The 22,752-nt window shown below is 36.5% G+C and overlaps 1 protein-coding gene across 1 annotated transcript in view; it reads right to left on the bottom strand.

Moving 5' to 3' along the window:
• Positions 1 to 22,752, bottom strand: part of PLOD2 (procollagen-lysine,2-oxoglutarate 5-dioxygenase 2) — a gene marked incomplete at its 5' end in the record, with an annotated part of 107,169 nt that overhangs the window by 53,660 nt on the left and 30,757 nt on the right. The window contains 2 exon segments of the mRNA XM_082839616.1: positions 9,240 to 9,376; positions 12,288 to 12,422. Coding sequence (XP_082695742.1) covers positions 9,240 to 9,376; positions 12,288 to 12,422 — 272 coding nt within the window.

The raw sequence follows: 22,752 nt of genomic DNA, 5'->3' as shown, positions 1-22,752 counted from the left end.
GTATGATCACTTTAGATTCTTGTCTCCTAGGATAATCCTATCTCTTCTAACAGGGATATTTTCCTCAAGACTACTAGTCACTGATATAATTTTTTTTTAATATTGAAGATTAGGAAATAAGACCAGTTTTACGTGTAAGTGAGCCATGAGCGGTGAGGCAAGCAAAGCAAACCCTCTGAGGCAGAGACTGCCTGGCAAGTTGCAGAGGAACACCAACACATTGTCTGGAGAGATGGATGAAGAGAGTTCATTATGTCAGAGAATCATATGATTGGAGACTTGGACCAAATTGATTCAGATATTTTGTAGGTAGCATCATGTATTCAAAGCTATAAATGCACAGTTGGCAAAGTGATTGTTTTGTCTTTGTAATCCCAGGGAAGGATATAGTATCTCCACAGTATAGCTCAAACTATTAGCAGACGTCAGTAGCTTGAGAAGGAGTGTTAGCAACTTGTGCTCTTATAATTTAATATTCTATAAGCAGGCATTACCTTTATAAACAGAAAGCAATTCCTGTAAAGCAAAATGTAAAAGACAAAAATTATCTTCACGTAATTCAAATGAGGATCTGACTTTGAATAAAAATTGAAGGTTGCTGAAATGTTCCCCTTTTCTTCTAGTAGCATTGTTGTTTCTGTGTTTAAGTACTTCAGGAAAGTTCTTTGAACCGATTTAACTTTTCAAAGAGCAAGAAAGGTTTTCTACTTAAAATTATTTTAGCCACAACAACCCAAAAGCTCAAACTTTCTAAAAAATGCACAATATTCTTAAAAATAATTATCATAGTAAATTGGTCCATTTAAATATGAAGAATAAAATAAAACTTTCCACAGCTAACTGTGGTAAATATTCCTGGGTCCTGCAAAAACCATAAGGTAGAAACCTCATGTGGTCATACTGAGTCCTCTAGCAGACACGTCAGTGTTCTATCTCTAACAGGTCATTGAAACTTTTACAAGTGTTTGTCCTTCTGTGCTCCCTGTTTCTGTGGCACCAGCAACCATACAGTCACCCAAGCTGAAAATCTTTCACTCAGCCTTCCCTCCTCCCTTTCCAAGGCTTCTCTCATCAAATCTTCTTCCAGATCCCATTGATTCCATCTACTTAATCTATGTAGAATTTAAAGCCTCTCTACTCCCACTAGAAGTCACTGGACTAGATTAATTCAAACACCCTACAAGCCTCCACGTCACCCACCTTCCTCCCCACTTCTAACAAGGACTGTCTGACAAACTCTCCTGAAAACTATTCCGTGCCAGTCCCCTGACTGAATCGGTGGTTCTCCGCTATGGTCTAAAGCAGGACTCAGCAAATATTTACTATCTAGCCTTTCACAGAAAATACCTTAGGCTTTGAGGGCAACATGGTCTCTGCTGAATGACTCAACTCTGCCATTGTGGTACAAAACAGCCATAGACAATATGCAAATAATTGAGCACAGCTGTGCTCCAATAGAACTATTTACAAAAAAGAGCCTGGGCCAGTCCATAGTTTACCAAAGTCTGGCCTGTAAAATAAAATCTAAATGAATCAGTCTCACATTAATAACGTTCCATTAAATAACCTGTTCTGATGTCACACTGAATTATTTGATCTGTCCTCACATCTTTAATCATGATGTTTCGTCTGCTTAACACGTCTTTTCCCAATCATGTCCAAAACACTCACCCTCAAGGCCCATTTCAAAGGTCACCTCCTCTACAAACCTCTACTTGAGCAGCATAAATGTAAAAGACCGTTTCCTTCCTCTTAACCTCCACAGCTCTTTTCCTCTCCTTTTTCACAGAATATTTTCTCTTCTACTCTTCATGCTGGGATTGCCTGTTTATACTAGACTGCATGGTCTTCCTTCAGATCCACGACTTTATTCATCTGTATATTCCCCCTACTGGGGAGCCAGAGAAGAAAGCAACAGAAGTGTTCCTTAAGCGTATTTATTTGCTGCTCGCCACTGATATAAACTTAAGCCAAAAGTTATAATCACCCAAACTATTAGCAGCTAGTGTTTAAAAGCTTAAAAGCTAATGAAACTGAAGCAAGCAAGCAGCAACACACCTGATAATTCTGTCTTTATTTTTTTTATACATCTTTATTGGAGTATAATTGCTGTTCAATGGTGTGTTAGTTTCTGCTTTATAACAAAGTGAATCAGCTATACATATACTTATATCCCCATATCCGCTCCCTCTTGCATCTCCCTCCCTCCCACCCTCCCTATCCCACCCCTCTAGGTGGTCACAAAGCACCAAGCTGATCTCCCTGTGCTATGCGGCTGCTTCCCACTAGCTATCTATTTTACGTTTGGTAGTGTATATATGTCCATGCCACTCTCTCGCTTTGTCCCAGCTTACCCTTCCCCTCCCCGTGTCCTCAAGTCCATTCTCTACATCTGCATCTTTATTCCTGTCCTGCCCCTAGGTTCTTCAGAACCTTTTTTTTTTTTTAGATTCCATATATATGTTTTAGCATACAGTATTTGTTTTTCTCTTTCTGACTTACTTCCCTCTGTATGACAGACTCTAGGTCCTTCATGTCTTCACCTTAAACACGTATCTATATTTTCATAGCTAATTAATGCCACAAACCAATATTATGCAACCACTCTCCCCCCACACATACCTAAAGGAAAAAACAGTTGGAAATGTCCACCCAACTGAACTTGCAGAATAGATTACAATGAAATCACAATGGAAATGATTAAATTTATTGCAGAAATTTTGAAGGACGGGGAAGGAATTAGTTCGGATAAAGTGGGTTTTAAAAACTATTACTTGGGGGAGTTTTCCTCCAAATGGTATATAATTTCATTTTCTGAATATAGAATTTTTACTGAGGCTGGATAGAGGTAGGAGCCAAATAAGGACACTGGCTAGGTGGAGGGTCATTTTCTCCAGACAGTTTCCTGAGAGTAGCCTTGTGCTGGAGTAACACTAGCAGAGAGGGCAGTCAAGGAGAGAATGTGGCAAAGACCTCAAACTGCCCAAGCTGCTAGCTACCTGTCCTTATCACTTGGTGTTTCTGGATCAGTCCCTTTATTGTAAAATAAATGGTGAAATGAAAATCTCCCTCTAATTTTAAATGATAGTTAAACTTATCTCTGCAACACTAGAACTTTCAAATCTGATAACTATTTGGTGCACAATAAACATTCATTGAATCAATGAAGAAATCAAGAAGCATTTTTTTAATCCCCAGCATTTATTATGATGTACCTACAGCATGCCAGATACAACATATACAAACCTATGGATAGAAAAATGTATCCAGGGGGCAAAATTTCTGTCCCAGTCACCTCCCTGATCCAGCCACAGCAGCTAGCACCATATTTTACACAATAACAGATGCTTAATATATGGTTACTCAAAAAAAACAAGATTCAAGGAGAGGATAATCTGGTTTGGGGGAAAAATTATATATATATATACACACACACACATACAGACACAAAAAGTAGACAAATTACTACCATTTATCTAGATATATATAAACAACCAATGCTTCTTTTGTATACAATCTGCTTCTTCCTTATTTCAACCTACCCACCAATATACTCAGTAAACACTGATAAGAACATTTGAACAATTTGAAAAAATGTCACTCATTTCCTACATAATTCCTAATCATACTTCACACTACCATGGAGAAGCCTTAAGGCACTGCATATGTCTAAGTGTCAGCTAAAGATTTCAACCTTTCCTTCAAAAAAAAGGGAAGAAATTAAAAAGCAGTGTAGAAACTGAAAACTCTGATGTGTTCTGGCTTTCTTTCATACTAATATAATGAAATGTTGTCCATCACTAATGACTAGGTTCTTTGTGTCTGCACACTTAAGCTGTCCTCACTGCCAAAAAGAAGTCCATCAAATAAATCTGCCATAGTTAGTTAAAATTTTAGCCATCATTCTTTTTTTTTTTTTTTTTTGCGGTATGCGGGCCTCTCACCGCTGTGGCCTCTCCCGTTGCGGAGCACAGGCTCCGGACACGCAGGCTCAGCGGCCATGGCGCACGGGCCCAGGCGCTCCGCGGCATGTGGGATCTTCCCAGACCGGGGCACGAACCCGTGTCCCCTGCATTGGCAGGCGGACTCTCAACCACTGCGCCACCAGGGAAGCCCAACCATCATTCTTAAAAAGCTTTGCTTTTAGAAAATTTTCACTCTGCCTTCTGTATAAACTATGTAAGACAATACAAAATGTAGGCATATTGGGAATGTAACCTAAATTATGAGAGGTATAAAATGTTTATTTCATAGAATAAAATAAGATGGGATCTGGTCCCCTGTAGAATTAATATATATAAATTATACTTCTTAATAACAGCAAAATCATAAAAATATTTTCACAATTAGCAAAATGATCAAATAAAACATAATCTTTCACAATTTTCTAAAGTAAATGATTCTAAAGAGATTATGCCAACATTCAAGTTTTTTTTGAAGACACACATTTTTCTTCTAAATTTGACTGGTTCAGTTTTGTTTGCAGAATTAGTATAATACGAGAATTCCTTGAGGGTGGGATCTGTGTCGATCTCTTTTTCTATAGTGTTAAGTTCAATACCTGGGTCAAAGCTTCTGTTCAAGACATGTATTCTGAATGCAAAGTGAAAAATATGCTCACTGATGTCACTTCTAATATTTAATTAGAAGTTAAAAGAAAAAAACATTGGTTGACATGGGAAAGATCAAAAGAAGCAACAGCAGCATTTTCATTGTTTCTAATCAAAAATCAATTTTTAACATAATTTCTATCTTTGAGATTTAGAAAATGTGGATGTTTTCCTGCCTTTAAGTCACTTTATTTCTCCAAATGAATGAAGAAAAAAATCTTTAAAAATAGTCTCAAAACATCCACCATATTTCTGCCTCTTTCAAGATGTTTCTCCGTCTTTTAATGCAATATACTGTTACCTAGTATTTATTGATTCCTTGCTATTTACCCTGACAATATGTAAATCAGGTACAGCTCTAAGCTTCACTGTCTGAAGCATACAAACAATTACAATTCAACATGAAAAGTGAACAAAAGCTAGCAATATACAATCAAAGTGAGATGAGGCATATACACTAACAGCAAAGATTTCTGAAGCATACAAACAATTACAATTCAACATGAAAAGTGAACAAAAGCTAGCAATATACAATCAAAGTGAGATGAGGCATATACACTAACAGCAAAGATTTCTGTAACAGCAAAGATTTCTGTAAGACTATCCCTCAATTTTCAACCAGTATTTGCTGGATCAATCTCCCAGAACACAGCCACCCAGAAAACTACTATAATATCAGCTTTACTTTATATTTATTTATTTTTTATTTTATTTTATTTTATTTTTTTATTTTTTTTGCAGTATGCGGGCCTCTCACTGTTGTGGCCTCTCCCGTTGCGGAGCACAGGCTCCGGATGCGCAGGCTCAGCGGCCATGGCTCACGGGGCCAGCCGCTCCACGGCACGTGGGATCTTCCCGGACCGGGGCACGAACCCATGTCCCCTGTATCGGCAGGCGAACTCTCAACCACTGCGCCACCAGGGAAGCCCTACTTTACATTCATTTTAATTCAATATCAACTTTATTTTTATATTGTGACATTGACTACCATTCTAGTTTTTTAAAAATTCAGTCTACCTTACTGCTATCATTAGTTAGCAAGAGCCTATAAATTACAAAGTCAATTCCCTTATCTTACCTCAAAGTCATAGAGCTAGTCATCTTTAAACAGATACTTTAATGAACTGGGGAGTTGCTATACTTTAATGAACTGGGGAGTTGCTATATAGCAAAATTCTTGGGGAGTTGCTATATAGCAAAATTCAGAGAGGAAATACTCCTTTTGGTGAGGCCAAGAACCACCACCAAATACGTCTTTCAATTATTTCATATATTGGGAGTCTTTCAAAACAAAGCACATCTGTATTCTATTTAATGGTGTTACATTCAGTGCCGCCAAAAAAATATAAATTTCTGCTCCGTCCAAATTCAAACTCAAATAATCACACCAACTGTATTTCTAACTACTTTTATTCTAAAGAATTTTCTTTAGCCTAAAAGAAAACGAATAAAACAAATGACCAAAGTTTTTATTATTTATCTGATACTCAAAAGTATTCTACAACATACTTACTTCAAGGTCTGGACTCTGCTGGTTTATGTTTTACTGTACCCAGCAGAGAACAAGTTTGTGGGAATATTCAGTATGTATCGAATTTACTCACAATAACTTAAACACCTTTTGTTATATATTGGCCTACGTATTATCCTTAAAAAAAAAACTGCCCACTATGTAATAATAATTAGGTCTGACCATATGTCTTCAATGTGACTAGACTAAAAGAAATACATGTTTTACTAGGTAATTCTAAAAGTAATGCAAAGTACCTTATTATAAATTCAAAATGTTCAGCTACCTTGACCCAGGTGAATTATAAAATCATTATAATTTTAATCCATAGGGAATCTTCAGCTATCACGTTACAATATTTGTCCCCAAAATCTTTATGAGCCTATTTCAAAAGAACACATCACGCTTTGTCCATGAAAGTCATTAAATCCATTATATTTACTGGTGGTTGTTCTAATTAAAGGGAGATTGTCAACTTTACAACCTTTTTTAATTGCAATAAAACACATATGCACACGCACATGCGCACACACACATTGCAGTATGAAATAACTTGAAAAAAATTCTGTGGTACTTTCTCATATGGAGAGCTTCAGTTTTCATTTTGTTTTAAGTAGAACCCAAACCCTTGCAAAATATTTATTTTTATCTGAAATAAACATGATAAATCTTAACTTACAGAGTATATTTATAAACACCCAGTCTCTAATTTTAAAAGTTCATCCAAAAGTCAGTTTACAATATATATTCCCATGGAAACGATGTTATAAGATTGCTTCCAAGTTAATTCACAAAAGCCTATCTAAATGAGCACAAGGAATCACTGTGGGTTATTGGAAATGTTCTAAAATTGAATAGTGAAGATAACTGCATGACTCTGTAAATTTAATAAAAATTATTGAATTTTTCACTTAAAATAAGTGTGTCACAGTATATAAATTCTACCTCAACAAAGCTGTTTTTTTTAACAAAAATACTATTTAAACTATTAAGTACATAAATCTTGGTATTTTTTCATATAGTAGCAACCTATGCTTCCATAAAACTAATTAGTACAGTTAAACTGTCCTTTAAAAAAATCATATAAGAAGTAGGAATTTGTTTGATTTATTAAAATTACAATAAATTCTGAACTGTAGCCTTAGCCAGAGGTAAGCTTAATTAGGAGATTAGCAATATTGTTGCAAAATGGTTTTCCTATTTCAAATAATTTACAGTCTAATTCATTTCTCCTAGATCTTGGATTACCCACAATTTCTACTGTATTGATTACTTGTACACAGTACTTTTTTAAAAGGGTGTTGTTTAAAAAAAAAAAAAGAGAAAAGAGCTCTAAAGTGGCAGCAGTTGTCCATCCTTCTTTATCTTGGTTACTTATTCATTATCCCTAGGTTTCTCCAGGAGGACAGATATGGCAGGTGGGGATGACAGAGAAAATGTTAAGGCTTCTTCCTAGACAAGGGCTTGGCTGAGTTGGGCCTGCATGTTTTCAGTTAGCTGGCTGTTCTCACAGAGGGAGTTGTCAAGAAATTTAATCTTTGGTTCACTGATAAATCCCAAATACTAACAGTGCCTGGCACACACTGGACCTTCCATTAAAATTTTATTGTTGTCTTTTCTGTCACACTGGATCTTAAAGTATCATCTAACTAAACAAATGCAACCTCAGGCAGTCTTCAGATATCTCACAGTGTCCCTTTTCTTATTAGAAACAAACTGGCCCCTTATTAAACTAGTTTCTTCCAAGCCTAAATCTTAGATGGGGGATAGCGGGGAGGGGCAGTCTGATAGGAGAGTAAAGGGAGAGGAAAACGAGTTCTTCCTAAAATGCAGAAAGAGGTTTGGGAATCCAAAACTATTACTGGCTCATATGTGGTAACTTCTACAAGGAGAATTTGCCTCAAAGTCAGAGTCAAAACATAGGTGTGGCAAGTTCAAGCTGACCAAAATAGTTGTTTAAAATCCATGGTAATTTTAACCCAAACATACTCAATATTTAATCTAAACCGTTTATTATCAACTTCCTCCTCTTTTTTCTAAGGGTAAAAAATATATATAATAATAGATTCTGTAGAAAAATTCTCAGTACACAAGCTAACACCATCTATACCACATCTCATGTTGCAAGCATAAATAACTATAAGCAGAACTTTATTTTTTCCCAGGAGACAGTAGAGAAATTCTGAAGATGCAAGTACATGGACTCTTTCAAAACCTGTAAGTGTTGGTGGCACCAGGACTTCAGTATGTCCATTTCATTTCAAAATTTCTGCCTTTATTTAACATTTGCATAAAAGCATTGTTCTTACTTTCACCTGTAATAATCTGTGGTTTTGGATTTTCAAATTGAGGGAGAGATATAAAATAACTTTCCTAAGTTAAAGAGGAAAATGCAAAGGGATTTAAAATGATGACCAATGACCAAAAAATAAAAATAAAAAGGAATGAAGGGGGACTTCCCTGGTGGTCCAGTGGTTAAGACTCCACGCTTCCAAGGCAGGGGATGTGGGTTCAATCCCTGGTCAGGGAAATAAGATCCCACACTCCGCATGGCCAAAAAAAAATGTTTTTAAAAAAAAAAGAATGTAGAGAAAATGGAAGAAAGAAGGCGGCAACCAATAATGGTTCATGACAACTTGACATTATTAAAAACATGTGAGAAGATGGAGACACAGCGAACACTCCAAATTTAGTAGACAAAAAGATATTTACAGATAAGAAAGGTTTTTCTTTATTATTAAACATAGGCTTTTTTATTTCTCATTTATAACTTACATGATGTATTTTCTCCCAGACAACCAGAATCCACTGAGTTGCTCTCTCAATAGAAAAATTCAATATGATCTTTATTCCATCTCAAGTGAGGATTAAAACATGAATTTCACAAAAATTTTAGCTCATGCCCTGTTTTCCCATTGGTGTTTATGGTAACTCATCAAATTTGATCATATTACATAACTACGTCAGACCATGGTTTTATAATTGTGAGTAACATCTACTTTTTAAAACAATGATCCCATGTGAATAAAATAATTTAATATATAATCTACAAATAAGAATTTCAACTCTTTTAAAATAATTTAATACAGACTTAGAAAGCCACAGGTTCTTTCTCTTACCATTCAGTAAACAAGACAACCAGATCCTCTTGACTGGCATAATGTTCCATGACTTCTTTCATCAATCTCACTTTTTGGCCCCCTCCAATAGTATTAATTCCATCACCACCTCTCCACTCCTTTCCTTGACCAAGGACCTATAAATGAAATCAACATTTCATCCCTGGGCAAAACTCAGATTATGATAGTATTATAAAAACTGGAAGTCACCAGCAACTTGTACAGTATAACACAGTATCACTCTTTTAATGTTACACTAAATCATGATGCTAAACAGAAAAAAGTTTGATGCCTAGGTTAGGTCATAATTCTTCAATATTATTTACCCTGTGGAATGCCATTCCTAATGTTACCATTTCAAAAGTGGAGTCTAATGCAAGGAAGCTGGGGGTTGGTGGGGGAAACCCTAGAAAGTATTTCTCACATCCTATTTCTCTTTATTCAGACTGAAATGAAAAAGAAAATGAAGAAACTTTCCGTAACACTTTTCAATCTGGCTGGAAATCTGTCTGATGAACGTTGGGAGCCCTGGAAGCTCAGTGATTCCTGGCTGGGGCCCTTAAGCTATTTTCCTGCTGAAACCAGATGGGTTATCCAGGGAAACACAGAGGGCATCAAGTCAAACATCACCTTCTTTACCTTAAAAATCTTAAGTTTAGGTTATCCTCAAAAGTTTAATAATTTATCAATACAAGAAATCGCCTAAGCACAATTACTCAGAGCTAAGCCTGCAGCCATCCTCGGCTCTGTTTGCTTAGCCTCAGCAGCTGCCTCCTGAATCATATGCCCGCTGACTCAGATGCCTGCTGACTCACCTGGCTGGGAGGGAGCAGGAAACAGGTCTACAGCCCCCTGCCACCACACACACATATCTTGTATCTTAGTTTCACCAAAACAAAGTCTGAAGTTCCCAAAATAAGGATCTACTAAAAGATTTGTGAAACTCAGGGGGAATGAAATTAAGAATAAATACAAAAGAAAAAGATCAAATTAATTTAGAAAATAAATATTATTAGTTCCAAATTTACTTAACATCGAGCCAAATACAAGAGTTCGTGGCGTTCCCAGCCTCAAATTTCTAGTGAGCACTTCATCACTACTTATGCCGAAGGGATAAATGTTAACTCAAACTGTGGCGGGCATCTGGATTCATACAGGGGCTACTCTAATAGAGTTATTTGTTTTTGCCCTAAGTGACCTCCTCTGGCCCTAAGATTTGTTACACTTCTGTTCTACAACCCTTCTGGACTTCTCCAATATTGCAGTCATACCGGACCTAAGTGCATCTGAGCGCCTACTCTGTGCAGCACTGTGTTGATTAAGCTCTAGTCTCTGTTTTCTTTCCACAGCATCCGTGTGTCAAACTTTGGTATGCATCCGAATCACGTGGAGGGTTCGTTAAAACACAGACTGCTGGTCCCTTCTCCCAGAGTATGCGATTCAGTAAGTGAGGTTGCGCCTAAGAATCCTCATTCCTATTTCCCAGATGATGCTGATGCTGGTGGTCTGGGTCCACATTTTGAGAACCACTGCATTTCACAACGGAAAGACAGCAGGAGGATCCAAAACTCCAGAGTCAGTCAAACGGGGCTGGGGTCCAACATTTGACTCCTTACAGGTGTGTACCCTGGAGCAAGTTTTCCTCACTAATAAGTAAAGTAGTACCTACCTACTTGGTTTATACAAAGAATCAACAGCATACCATATATGAAGGTCCTAACACAGTGCCTCACATGTAAAAAATATTCCACACTCTCCCCTTGAGATGCCCCTCGTTGGATTTCGGCATTATTTTACCCTGATTTTTCTTTTATATTGCCCCCATCAATGCATATTACAATATCTCCCTTCTAACAAACTTCTCTAACATATTTCTCATCTATCCTACATTAAACGTCTACATCTCTTTTCTAGCAAAGTTAGCCTCTTTAATAGTTATTCTGTATTAACATCTGTACCTAGTCTTCCAGTGGCTAGGTAGCAAATATTACCTTTTTTGTGCATTACATTCTGAAATAGCTCAGTTTTCTGAAATAGCTCAGTTTTTCCCTAGGCAAAAAAGCAATTTTTCTCTCCCTTTTTTTTTTGCTTTGCTGTTTTTTTTTGTGGTACACGGGCCTCTCACTGTTGTGGCCTCTCCCGTTGCGGAGCACAGGCTCCGGACGCGCAGGCTCAGCGGCCATGGCTCACGGGCCCAGCCGCTCCGCGGCATGTGGGATCTTCCCGGACCGGGGCACGAACCCATGTCCCGTGCATCGGCAGGCGGACTCTCAACCACTGCGCCACCAGGGAAGCTCTGTTGTTTTGTTTTGTAAATGAACTAAGTTTATTTGTTTTCCTACCTGGGATATTTCCCTATTCTCCTCTGCATGTGGAAAAGACCTGGATGACATAGCCTAATTTCTATTAGAAAATAAATAAGGTTTTTTTGTTTGTTTTTTCTTTAAAGGCAGGCCTTTCACAGCTCAGTTTACTAGTCCTACCAAATATGCCAGGTTTCCTCTGATCATTTATCAGTGAGCTATTTCCCTGGAGATAAGTCTTCTAAAACCCTTTTATACTTTTATAATGTTATTAAATTCCTCTGAAACAAACAAATAAAAAAACAGGAAAAGCACCTCTCAATACTGGAACAGAAAAGGTATCTCCTTCACAGTAATGTTTCCAATTCTCAGGGTAGACAAACCCATTACAATTCTTCAAAGTAAGTGAAAAAAATTACCGTCAAATCTTAGTTATGTTGTACCTGTACATGACCCCCCAAAAGAAATATAAGTATAAATATATTTTTCTGTTGTTTTATAGAACATGTTTACACAAAGCATTAGCAAATATTAAGAAATTATTGTCTGAGTGGCAGAGTATTAATAAGGCCAAAACGTATCTTTAAAACAATCAAGTACAGGTAAACTGACACCATTATGTAACCCAATTTCATCATCCTTCTGGGGATTGCAGATCATGTTGTGGTTGTTATTGTTGTTGTTATGAAAAATGTACTTTAGGCACATATTCTAAGATCTCCATGAATTAAAAGATGTGTCATACCTTCACAGTATAATTGAAGTATTTGGCTGACTGCATAAATCGATGGAATCCATCACTTTCTTTTGTTGCTACAGTTATGACTAATAATTTATCTGCAAAGACAGAGGGAATAACATAAGACAGTTTACCAAGAGGCTAACTCCTCACACTTTACAGATCACTGCAGTGATTAGAGACCTCATTAAACCTACGGGAATGTTCTGGTTTGTTCATCTACATGAGGCTAAACAAAGAGCTGTTGAAAAACTAGGCAATTAAAATTGGTTATATTTCTGCCAAACGACAGACTGCCAAATAATGAATTATTTTAATGGTAAAAAAGTGCATTTATTTTTAAGGTAAAGCATGCCCTCAACAGAGGATTTCAGCACTAAGAGAAACACTTGCATAAAACGCACAAAGTTTTTATCTGTAAAGACAAACTCTCCTAAACGTTATCTAACCAACAAGGTTCACTGTCACCTATAAACCATCACTGATTTATTACACACATCAGTGAGTCCAGAAGCACATTATATTCCTCAAAGCACATGTACAAAAAGAGATCCAATCATGAGACTGATCCTAATTTTTTAAAATAAATTATGATGAATTGGGAAAAAATATTTAGAAAGAGAATCTTAATTTTTCCTCCTATCAATGAATTTTTGTATATGGGAAGTCTATAAAATCCACATTTACACCACCTTCAGTGCTTTGTTTTTTCTTTAAAGAATAAAAGAAACTAAAATCAGCACTTCCCTGGTAAATACAGCTTTGAGTCACCATTTTATAATGAATTATTATTTTCAATCTAACAAAACACCTCTTCTTAGCAGAAGTAGATAGATTTAAGGAGTCATTTCAAAATACCTATAGAAGCTATTAAGGAAAATGCTTATCAGGAAAAGACATGTTGGAAAAATGCATAAAAGAAACAAGTGCGTCAGAAAATGCCAAAGGTTAGCAGCCAGGGCATTTTTTTTTAACCTTAGGATACAGAAGGACCAAAGGACTAAGAAAACAAAATTAACATCTTTTTAACTTTCTAGGCACTGAGTTATATCATTTGACTCTCACTTGATTGTTATCAATAAGAAAAAAGTCAGACAGTGTTAAATATCCCTTAAACAGTAGACAATCATTGAAAATGAAATATATAGCATTAATGTATTCTAGGAATCAATTAAAAACAATTTGACCCAAGGTAATCAATTATCCCTTAAACAGTAGATCAAATCAAAATATCAAAATATCAAATCAAAATATCCCTTAAACAGTAGACAATCATTGAAAATGAAATATATAGCATTAATGTATTCTAGGAATCAATTAAAAACAATTTGACCCAAGGTAATCAATTTGACCCAAATCAATATCAATTTGACCCAAGGTAATCAATCAAAAACAATATGACCCAAGGTAATCATCAAATTTTGAAAATACTTTAAACAAAATATACATAAGTGTAAGACACATAAAGAAAGAAATTCAAACAAGTCAACCAAAAAAAGGAAAACATTTTCATGAAAATAAATATCAACATTCTTAGATATTTTTCTAGAAATATGTATTTCTCACATAACTTTCACCATTATGAGAAATAGATATTTAAGGAAAACTAAAAGTCATTTTCGTTAAAGCTGTCAGGGCTGAAGCAAATATATTTTAAGAGTACTTTTTCAATTAACTATTCTTTAAAAAACAAAATTTCATTTGTGAAGTTTCAAACAGGGCTTAACAATTAAGAAAACTTGACCTATTTATCATTTACAATAAATTTTGAAATAGGCAATACAAGATTTTATTTCATAAGAGTAAAAGGAATACTCTTTAAGTCTCTTTTCTGCATAATAAAATGACAAGATAGCTTTCCTTCTTAACTTTTTCTACACAAAAAAAGTTTATAGATTTTACCTGGGTGGATTTTTATACTTATAATTTCCAGTACAAAATTAACAGCAAGGATTTCATCATCCTTAATAGGAAAAGTAATGGGAATATATGTATACATATAGCTGATTCACTTTGTTATACAGCACAAACTAACACAGCATTGTAAAGCAATTATACTCCAATAAAGATATTAAAAAAAAAAAAAAAAGTAATGTTGGCCAGACCCTTGGGCAGACAGAAATGTTATGGAATCTAATGACTCAGAAGGCAAAACTAAAAATATGTAGTCTGACTGTGTCTGGCAAGCCTATGCCAAATAAGGACTCCTGTTGCTTCAGTACTGTTGCTAATTACAAAAAAGCAAAACCAAGTAATAAATAAGTAGTTCTGTCAAAGGCAGGCCTGTTCAATAACATTACGTAGAAACTTCTGTTTCTTCTTACCTGCTATTCACTATCGTGACTATGATGAGAAATAAATCTTACTCAACTGGGGGAAGTAAAAGAAGAAAGTGCTGACATGCACCACTCACAAGTTCTTGCCAACCAGTTCAACAGTCCAACTTGTTCACCATCTACGAAGTATGCGTGTCAAAAAATTTAACCTACATTTGACACATACTTTAGATTCCACTAAAATTTATACCACAAATTTATCAGAAATATAAGGACAGAAGACAACTGATCTACAGAATCAATGGCAAAGGAGAAAAAAGGAAAGGGAAACTATTATAGTATATCGCCAGAATTAAGAGACAATTCAACCAAACATACATCACGGCCTTTATTTGGGTCCTGATCTGAAAAGTCAACTATAAAAGGGTATTTATGAGAAAATTAGGAAAATCTGAACAATAACTTGTATTTGTCAATATTACGGAATTATTGTTCATTTTTTAGCATGCTAATGGCATTGGTATTTTTTAAAGAGTTCTTATAATTTAGAGACAAATAATAAAGTATTTACTCAATGAAAGGAAGTAGTGTTTGTGATTTGTTTTAAAATTATTAGGGGTAGATGGGAGACAATGGAGGAGGAAGATAAAGAGTAAATAAGACTGCCCACATATGATGACTATTAAAAGTGGGTTCCATTTATATATGTTTGGAAATCCCTAAATTAAAAAAAGGGAGTTCAACTTTATGCACAATCTCTAATCTTCCAATCAGAAAAATATTCAATATAAAACTCTTTTCAATCTGAATCATCTAAGTAAAAGGAAAAACATCTAAGTAAAATCATCTAAGTAAAAGGAAAAACAGAATAGACAGCAGAAATTTTCTAACCAGACAATATTATAATTTAAACAACTATAATTAGTACCTTACCCAATCCACCCACAACAACCAAAAGGATCAAGTGAGATGACTGAAGAAATGGGCTTGAATAATGGGTACCCATCAACCACTACCAAAACCAGTCTAAGACGGTGTCAAAGAAAAGACAAATGGAAGCCCAACTGTGACCAAACATAAACTCTATAGAGCCACTGCCTGACTCTGTTAGAAAACAGTTAATACAGTTTGCATGAGCAAGAAACATGTAAATCATCTATAGAGTGTGGTCTATTACAACAACCATTTATCAAATGAAAATCACATCATAGCAAAAAAAAAAAAAAACCTTCTGTAATCATATTTACAAAGTCCCTCAAAATACCTAGCACCATAGTAAGGTTTAATAAATATTCGTTAAGTAGCTTAATATTTAGCCCTCTACGAAAATTTACATGAATAACAGAATTTCTCCAATAATCTAAATCTTTTTTATTTAGAAAGGCAAAAAACACCCTGTTATGTTCTTTCTTACTAATGAAATTACAGCTCTGGGGAGGAAAAATGGCATTGTTAGTCTTTTTTTTCTCCAAATAGTTGTTGATACAATACCAGAATTCATCAATTTTTAGAGCTGATATAATTTTTCTTTCCAAAAACAAATCATGGCTTTAAAACAGGAAGTTTTTGGGCTAATATATCCTATCTCCAAACTGCTAAAAAAAAAAAAAAAAAAAAAAAAAATCAGCCCATAAATCCAGCTGAAATTCATTGTCTTAATAACAGGCATCACATTCAGTAACTCAGCGCCAGCCCAGCTGCCTTTGATCTCACTCAGAGGGATAATTCTCCCTACTCCCCAAGAAACTTTCCCTACACCCAGTCTTAATTTTAAATTTGCAAAAATCAAGTAAAATAATTCTACCACAGAAGGAGCTCTGAGTATATACTTTACTCTGCAATAACTTATTTAATGAAAGACATGTCCTTCATCTGAAAGGATCAGTGGTGCTCAACTTTCTATTCAAGGAACACATTTTCCTAGGAATGGTTAGTATAGGGGCCAGCAAACTTTCACTGTAAAAGGCCACATAGTAAATATTTTAGGCTTTGTGGTCTACATACAATCTCTGTCACGATTCTCCTTTTTTCTTTCTTCTTTAAAACTTTTTTAAAATAAAAAAAAAATAATAATCCTTAGTTTTCTGGCTGGCTGTACAAAAACAGCCATGGGCCAGATTTGGCCTAAGGGTCATAGTTTGCCACTGTGGTTGGCCATAGGGATCTGACAACAAACTTCTTGGGTTCCAATCTCAGACCTACCATTTATTACTTGTTTGAAATTGGTCAGTTACTTAAACTCTGTGTCTCATCTGTTTCTCATCTGTGTGTGTAATAAGAGCACCTGATAGCCTTGCTGTGAGAATTAATGAGTTAATATATGTAAAGTGGATGATACACTTAAGTCCATACATAGGTCTAATGACAGTATCTTATTATTTCCACTCAACAGATAAATGTGTAAGGGAGTTGACGTGCAAATCTCAGCAAGTTATGCAACTCAATCTTTTTCTCTACCAGAGTTATTCATTCAAGAACCAAATATCTCTTCCAACTCTCAAGATTTTATGATGCCAGTACAGTACTGTCCCCTTACCCAAGGTTTCTGTTACCCACAGGGTCAATCACGGTCTGAAAATATTAAATGGAAAATTCCAAAAATAAATAACTTATAAGTTGTTTAAATGGCACGCCATTCTGAGTAGCATGGTAAAATCACTTACCATCCCGTTCTGTACTGCCTGGGATGGGAACCATCCCTCTGTCCAGTGCATCCTGTCCATTAGTCATTTAGTAGCCATCTCAGTAATCAGATCCACTGTCACAGTATCACACTGCTTGTGTCCGAGTCATCCTTATTTTACTTAATAATGGCCCCAAAGCACAAGAGTAGTGATGCTGGTAATTCAAATAAGCCAAAGAAAGCTGTAAAGCGCTTCCTTTAAATGAAAAGGTGAATGTTCTTGATTTAATAAGGAAAAGGAAAGCATATGCTGAGGTTGCTAAGATCTACGCTAGGAACAAATCTATCTGTGAAACTGTGAAGAAAGAAAAAGAAGTTCATGCTAGATTTGCTGTCTTGCCTCAAACTGTAAAAGTCATGGCCACAGTGCATGGTAAGTGCTTAATTAAGATAAAAAGGCATTAACTTGATACAATAAGATATTTTGAGAGAGACCACATTCACATAACTTTCATTACAGTATATTGTTATAACTGTCTATTTTAGTATTAGTTATTGTTGTTAATTTCTTACTGTGCCTGATCTATCAATTAAACTTTATCATAGATATGCATGTATAGGAAAAAACAGAGTATATATAGGATTCGGTACTATCCACAGTTTCAGGCATCCACTGGGGGTCTTGAAATTTATCTGCCACAGATAAGGGGTGGAGGCAACTGTAATGCGGGAAAAAAATTTATGTAAAAAGAGTTCAATTTAAACTGTGCACTAAAATAATTTAGCATGTAACTACAGATACACCATCTCAAATCTTTTCATTTCTCTCCATCTCCAAGCAAGCTAACTCAAATTACGATCATCACTAGCCCAGGTTTCCACAATACCCTCCTACTAGCCCAGGTTTCCACAATACCCTCCTAAATCCCACTATACCCATTCCAATCATATCTCTACAAAGCAGACTGAATCTTTTCAAAAAAATTAGATATCTAATCATGTCACCCCATTGCTAAACATCCTTAAATGACTTTCCATTGCTATTAGCACTGCGGCCAAGCTACTTTACCTTAATGTGGCCCTTGACTACCTCTATCCTCTCTAATCTCACCCACCATCTCTCTGCCCTTTGCTCTCTCTGCTCCAACTGCACAGTTTTTCTTTTTCTTTTTTTTCAGTTCTCCAACAATGCCTTCTCCCTCCCACCCTGAGGAGAAGAGCCTATACAAAACCTTTATCTAATGTCACCTCTCATCTCTTGATGCAACCACTGCCTGTTCAATTCATTGAGATTCTTACACATATGCCATTTCCTTGGGGGAAACTTCCCTGACCTACTCAAGTATGTCAGTGCCCATTATACATTTTCACTGCATTCTCTACCTCTCTTTTGGAGCACTTATGACAAATTGTAATTACATATTAATTTGCATGATTACTATTCAAGAGTAAAGTCTCTTTCTCCGACTAGACTGTAAATTCCAGAAAGGCAGGATGTTTTTTGCTCAGGACCTATCAAAGTGTTTAGCATATAGTAGATTCTTAATAAATATTTGTTGAATGAGTGGATTCAGGAACAAGGGATGTTATATTTTATCTGTGTGGGTGTATAAAATAATTTGTTCCCAACAAAATCCTTATGTAGATTGCCTTATTACATCCAACTCATAGATGAAGAAAATAAGGTTAAATAGGTTGACTTAGCCAAAGTCACCCAACAAGTTACTAGCAAAGCTGCAAGTGGAACTTTGGGTATTCCTCAAAGTCCATTTCTTTCCAATGTTTCATGGGGCCTCACTTGGTGGTAAGAGGTCAAGAGGCTAGAATCTGTTTAAAATTAAAATTAAAATCTGTTTAAATGTACAGAAAAGAGATAACATAGCAAGCCTAAGACTTCAATCTTAGTTTGCAGGATTGATCCTCAGCTGGCATCTGGAAAGCTGGATTTGGAGAGGATTCCCACCATTCCCAGATAAGAACAGCTCATTGTATCTGAATTGTACAAACAAGGTATTTATGCTGAACACCAGCTTTCCTTCTAGGAGTTCGGAATTCTGGTACAGGGGTTGCGTCTATGACTAGCCCCGAATAAAAACCTTAGGCACTGAGTCTCTAATGAGCTTTCCCAACAAATAACGTTTCACATGTGTTGTCACAACTAGTTGCTGGAGGAATTAAGCTAATCCTCTGTGACTCCACTGGAAAAAGACTCTTGGAAGCTGTGTCTGGTTCCCCTGCACTTTGCCTATGTGCCTTTTCCCTTTGCTGCCTTTGCTTGGTAGTCTTTCAATGTAAAAAGTCATAGCTATCAATATGACGATACACTGCATCATCTGAGTCCTCCTACTGAATTGCGGAACCTGAACATTGTCTTGGGGATAGCTGACCCATTATGCTTCTAGCTACAGGCAGCATTTCTTCATCTGAAAGAGACACTATGGGCCTAATTGATTATGTCTGATACACGGCTGAGTTTTACATTCTGGGCTCAGAGGCCAGGCTAGAGACATACAGCAAAGACTCCAAATAGACTCCATAAAGGAAATATTTGGTAGATAAGACAATCATACCCTGCTCCTCCGCTGACTGAGAAGCATTTCATTTTCACATAACATTACTCAAATACAAACTCAAAAATGAGCCAATGTGTGAGCTGCTGACCGAAACAAACAAATAAAAAAAAACACAATCTTAACGAAAGAGGTGACGATCCCACTGTAACCTGTGCAGTTCACGTACAAAAAATTATCGGACGTTTGGCATGCTACATTAAGGAGAATTTTGACAAACATGGAGTTTGACCAGCATGGTTAGAGGTTTGGCAATCATTTCACATATTGAATAATTAAGGAAGTGAGAATTTTTCTACCTGATAAAAAAGATTCACCACCTCTCTACCTCACCATATTTGAAGAGAAAAAAAAAAGGATTTCCTCTGTTTTATTTTCAAAGAGATAATTAGCTAGGGGAAGAATTAATGGAGAGGAGGCAAATTTTCTATCAATACTGTCTTACTCTGTTCAGGCTGCTATAACAAAACACCACAGACGTGGTAGCTTATAAACAGCAGAAATTTATTCCTCCCAGTTCTGGAGGCCGGATGTCCAAGATCACAGCACCTGAACGAACACGTTCTGGTGAAGGCTTTTTTCTTGGCTCATAGCCAGCACCTTCTCCCTGTGTCCTCACATGGTGGAAGGGGCCAGGGACTCTGTGGGGTCTCTTTTATAAGAACACTGATCCCATTCATGAAGGCTCTGCCCTCATGACCTAAGTGTCTCCTATAGGCTCCACTTCATCGTCTTCAGATGTTAGGATTTCAACATATGAATTTTAGGGAGACACAAACATTCAGACCATTATAGTTACCAACCTGTTGACTAAAAAATATGGCTATTTTATGAAACACTTTCATCCATGGGAACTGTTATAGTGGGCAAATAAGAATAAGCTTTGGTCTCTGGATATTTGCTTAAGTAGACCTTCTAATGAATATCCTTCTCACAAATGGGATCGAATATTTCATAGTATAAGCACCTTCATAATTTTATCATGGTGAAAGGAGATGGGGTATCTTCGGAACCTCTTTTATAAGAGCACTAACCCAATTCATGATGACTCTACCCTCATGACTTAAGGATCTGCCAAAGACCCCACCTTCTAATATCATCACCTTTGTGGGTTAGGATTTCAATATATGAATTTTGGGCGGCCACAAACATTCAGGTCGTAGCAAATACAAAGTACAGTTAAAAGCACTCAGAATGAATGTTCTGTCTTGGAAAAAAAACATTTCCTATCTTTACAAGTATTAAAATAAATAGCACAGGACCATTTTCCAGAATGTATGACTTGGAGAGCACAACTGATCCCTTCAAAAGTTATGAGATGCATACCTTGAATGTAATTTTAATGTCAAAGGAAAAAGGACCTGCCCTCGTCACAGCCAGAGCTGACTCCAATCTGTTGAATTTCAAGGGTTCAAAGGTTGCAGCAGGACTTCCCTGGTGGTGCAGTGGTTAAGAATCCACCTGTCAATGGACGGGACACAGGTTCGAGCCCTGGTCTGGGAAGATCCCACATGCCGCGGAACAACTAAGCCCGTGCGCCACAACTACTGAGCCTGCGCTCTAGAACCCACGAGCCACAGCTACTGAGCCTGCGTGTCGCAACTACTGAAGCCCGCGCACCTAGAGCCCATGCTCCACAACAAGAGAAGCCACCGCAATGAGAAGCCTGTGCACTGCAACAAAGAGTAGCCCCCGCTCGCGGCAACTAAAGAAAGCCCCTATGCAGTGAAGACCCAATGCAGCCAAAAATAAATCAATTAATTTTTTTAAAAAAAGGTTGCAGCAACCTCCAAAACAGAAAGATGTACCAGTAATGAGAACCTCCTTTGAGTGGGATGATATAACCCATCTGCTGGCCAAATGCTTTAGCAGAGAGTATGACCCACCTGCCAGAAATTTGGTCCCAAGGTTGTACGGTTTGTTCAAACAAATTATTGTGTTCGATTTATAATCTGATCTACTGCTCTTTATTCCATATTTTGCATAGGCACTGAAAGTATTTCCCAGACTCATCAGCAAAGGGCATCAATAATAAAGTTAATTACCAGAACAAAACAGCAGGGGCTGAGATCATATACTCTTGCTAATTCACCTACAAATGGAAAAAGAAAGAAAAAAAAAAAAAAAACGACAAAAAAACAGTTGTCCTAGGGCAGAGAACATCCTGAGATGCACTTGTGGTCCATGTGAGACAAAGCTGCAAGGGTGAGGTGCCTGAGCCAAGATGACCTTTATTTCTCGATAATGGGAAACAAAAAAATGTTTTTAAAGAAGTCTGCTTAACCTAAAGGAATGAAAATAAATCAATGTGGGACGCAAAATTAAAAGCAGACCTGACAAAGTGTGGAGGGGTTGAAAGGAAACAAATGAAAAGTCGTAACTGTAACTCATCATCTTCAAGTACACGGAAACATTTGCTTCTCCCACTCCACATTGCCATGAACACATTATACTTATATATATTTTAAGAGGGCATTTTCCATTGTACCCAGGTAGCATAAAATGAGTACAATTAATCTGAGCAGCAGCCCATCCTCACCTGCTTGAGAGTTTTATGGCATCTTTGCTGGCAGTTCAGAATCCTCCCCCACAACTTGCTAGTTCCCCACAATGTCCAACAAGTTGAAGTTGCCATATAAAAGATTACTATAAAACCAAATCAGCACATTAGACATTTCAGGGACATAAAATTAAATGTAGACGATGCGACATCTACAACTATAAATACCTTCTCCTATGGAATTACTACAAGACTCCAAAAGAAAGCTTCATTATTCACTTTGTGTCATAAAATGTCATAAACTATCATCTTTATATGAGGAATGTCTTATTTTTTGGAGTATATCCCAGAAAATAAAAGAAATATTCTAGTATTCACTATGCCAAGTTAGAGATTAAAACAATATATTTGTATATACACATGACTGCTTTTTCCTTCTGCGGCCACTTTTTGTAATTTAATTTTTGGACTGGGTGACAAAGTGGGAAGTGATATTCTTTCC

Source organism: Leucopleurus acutus (assembly GCF_964270905.1).
Source record: "Leucopleurus acutus genome assembly, chromosome: 5".
Lineage (NCBI taxonomy): Eukaryota > Metazoa > Chordata > Mammalia > Artiodactyla > Delphinidae > Leucopleurus > Leucopleurus acutus.
Note: the sequence above shows the minus strand (reverse complement) of the source record. Positions and strands in the feature narration are given on the sequence as shown.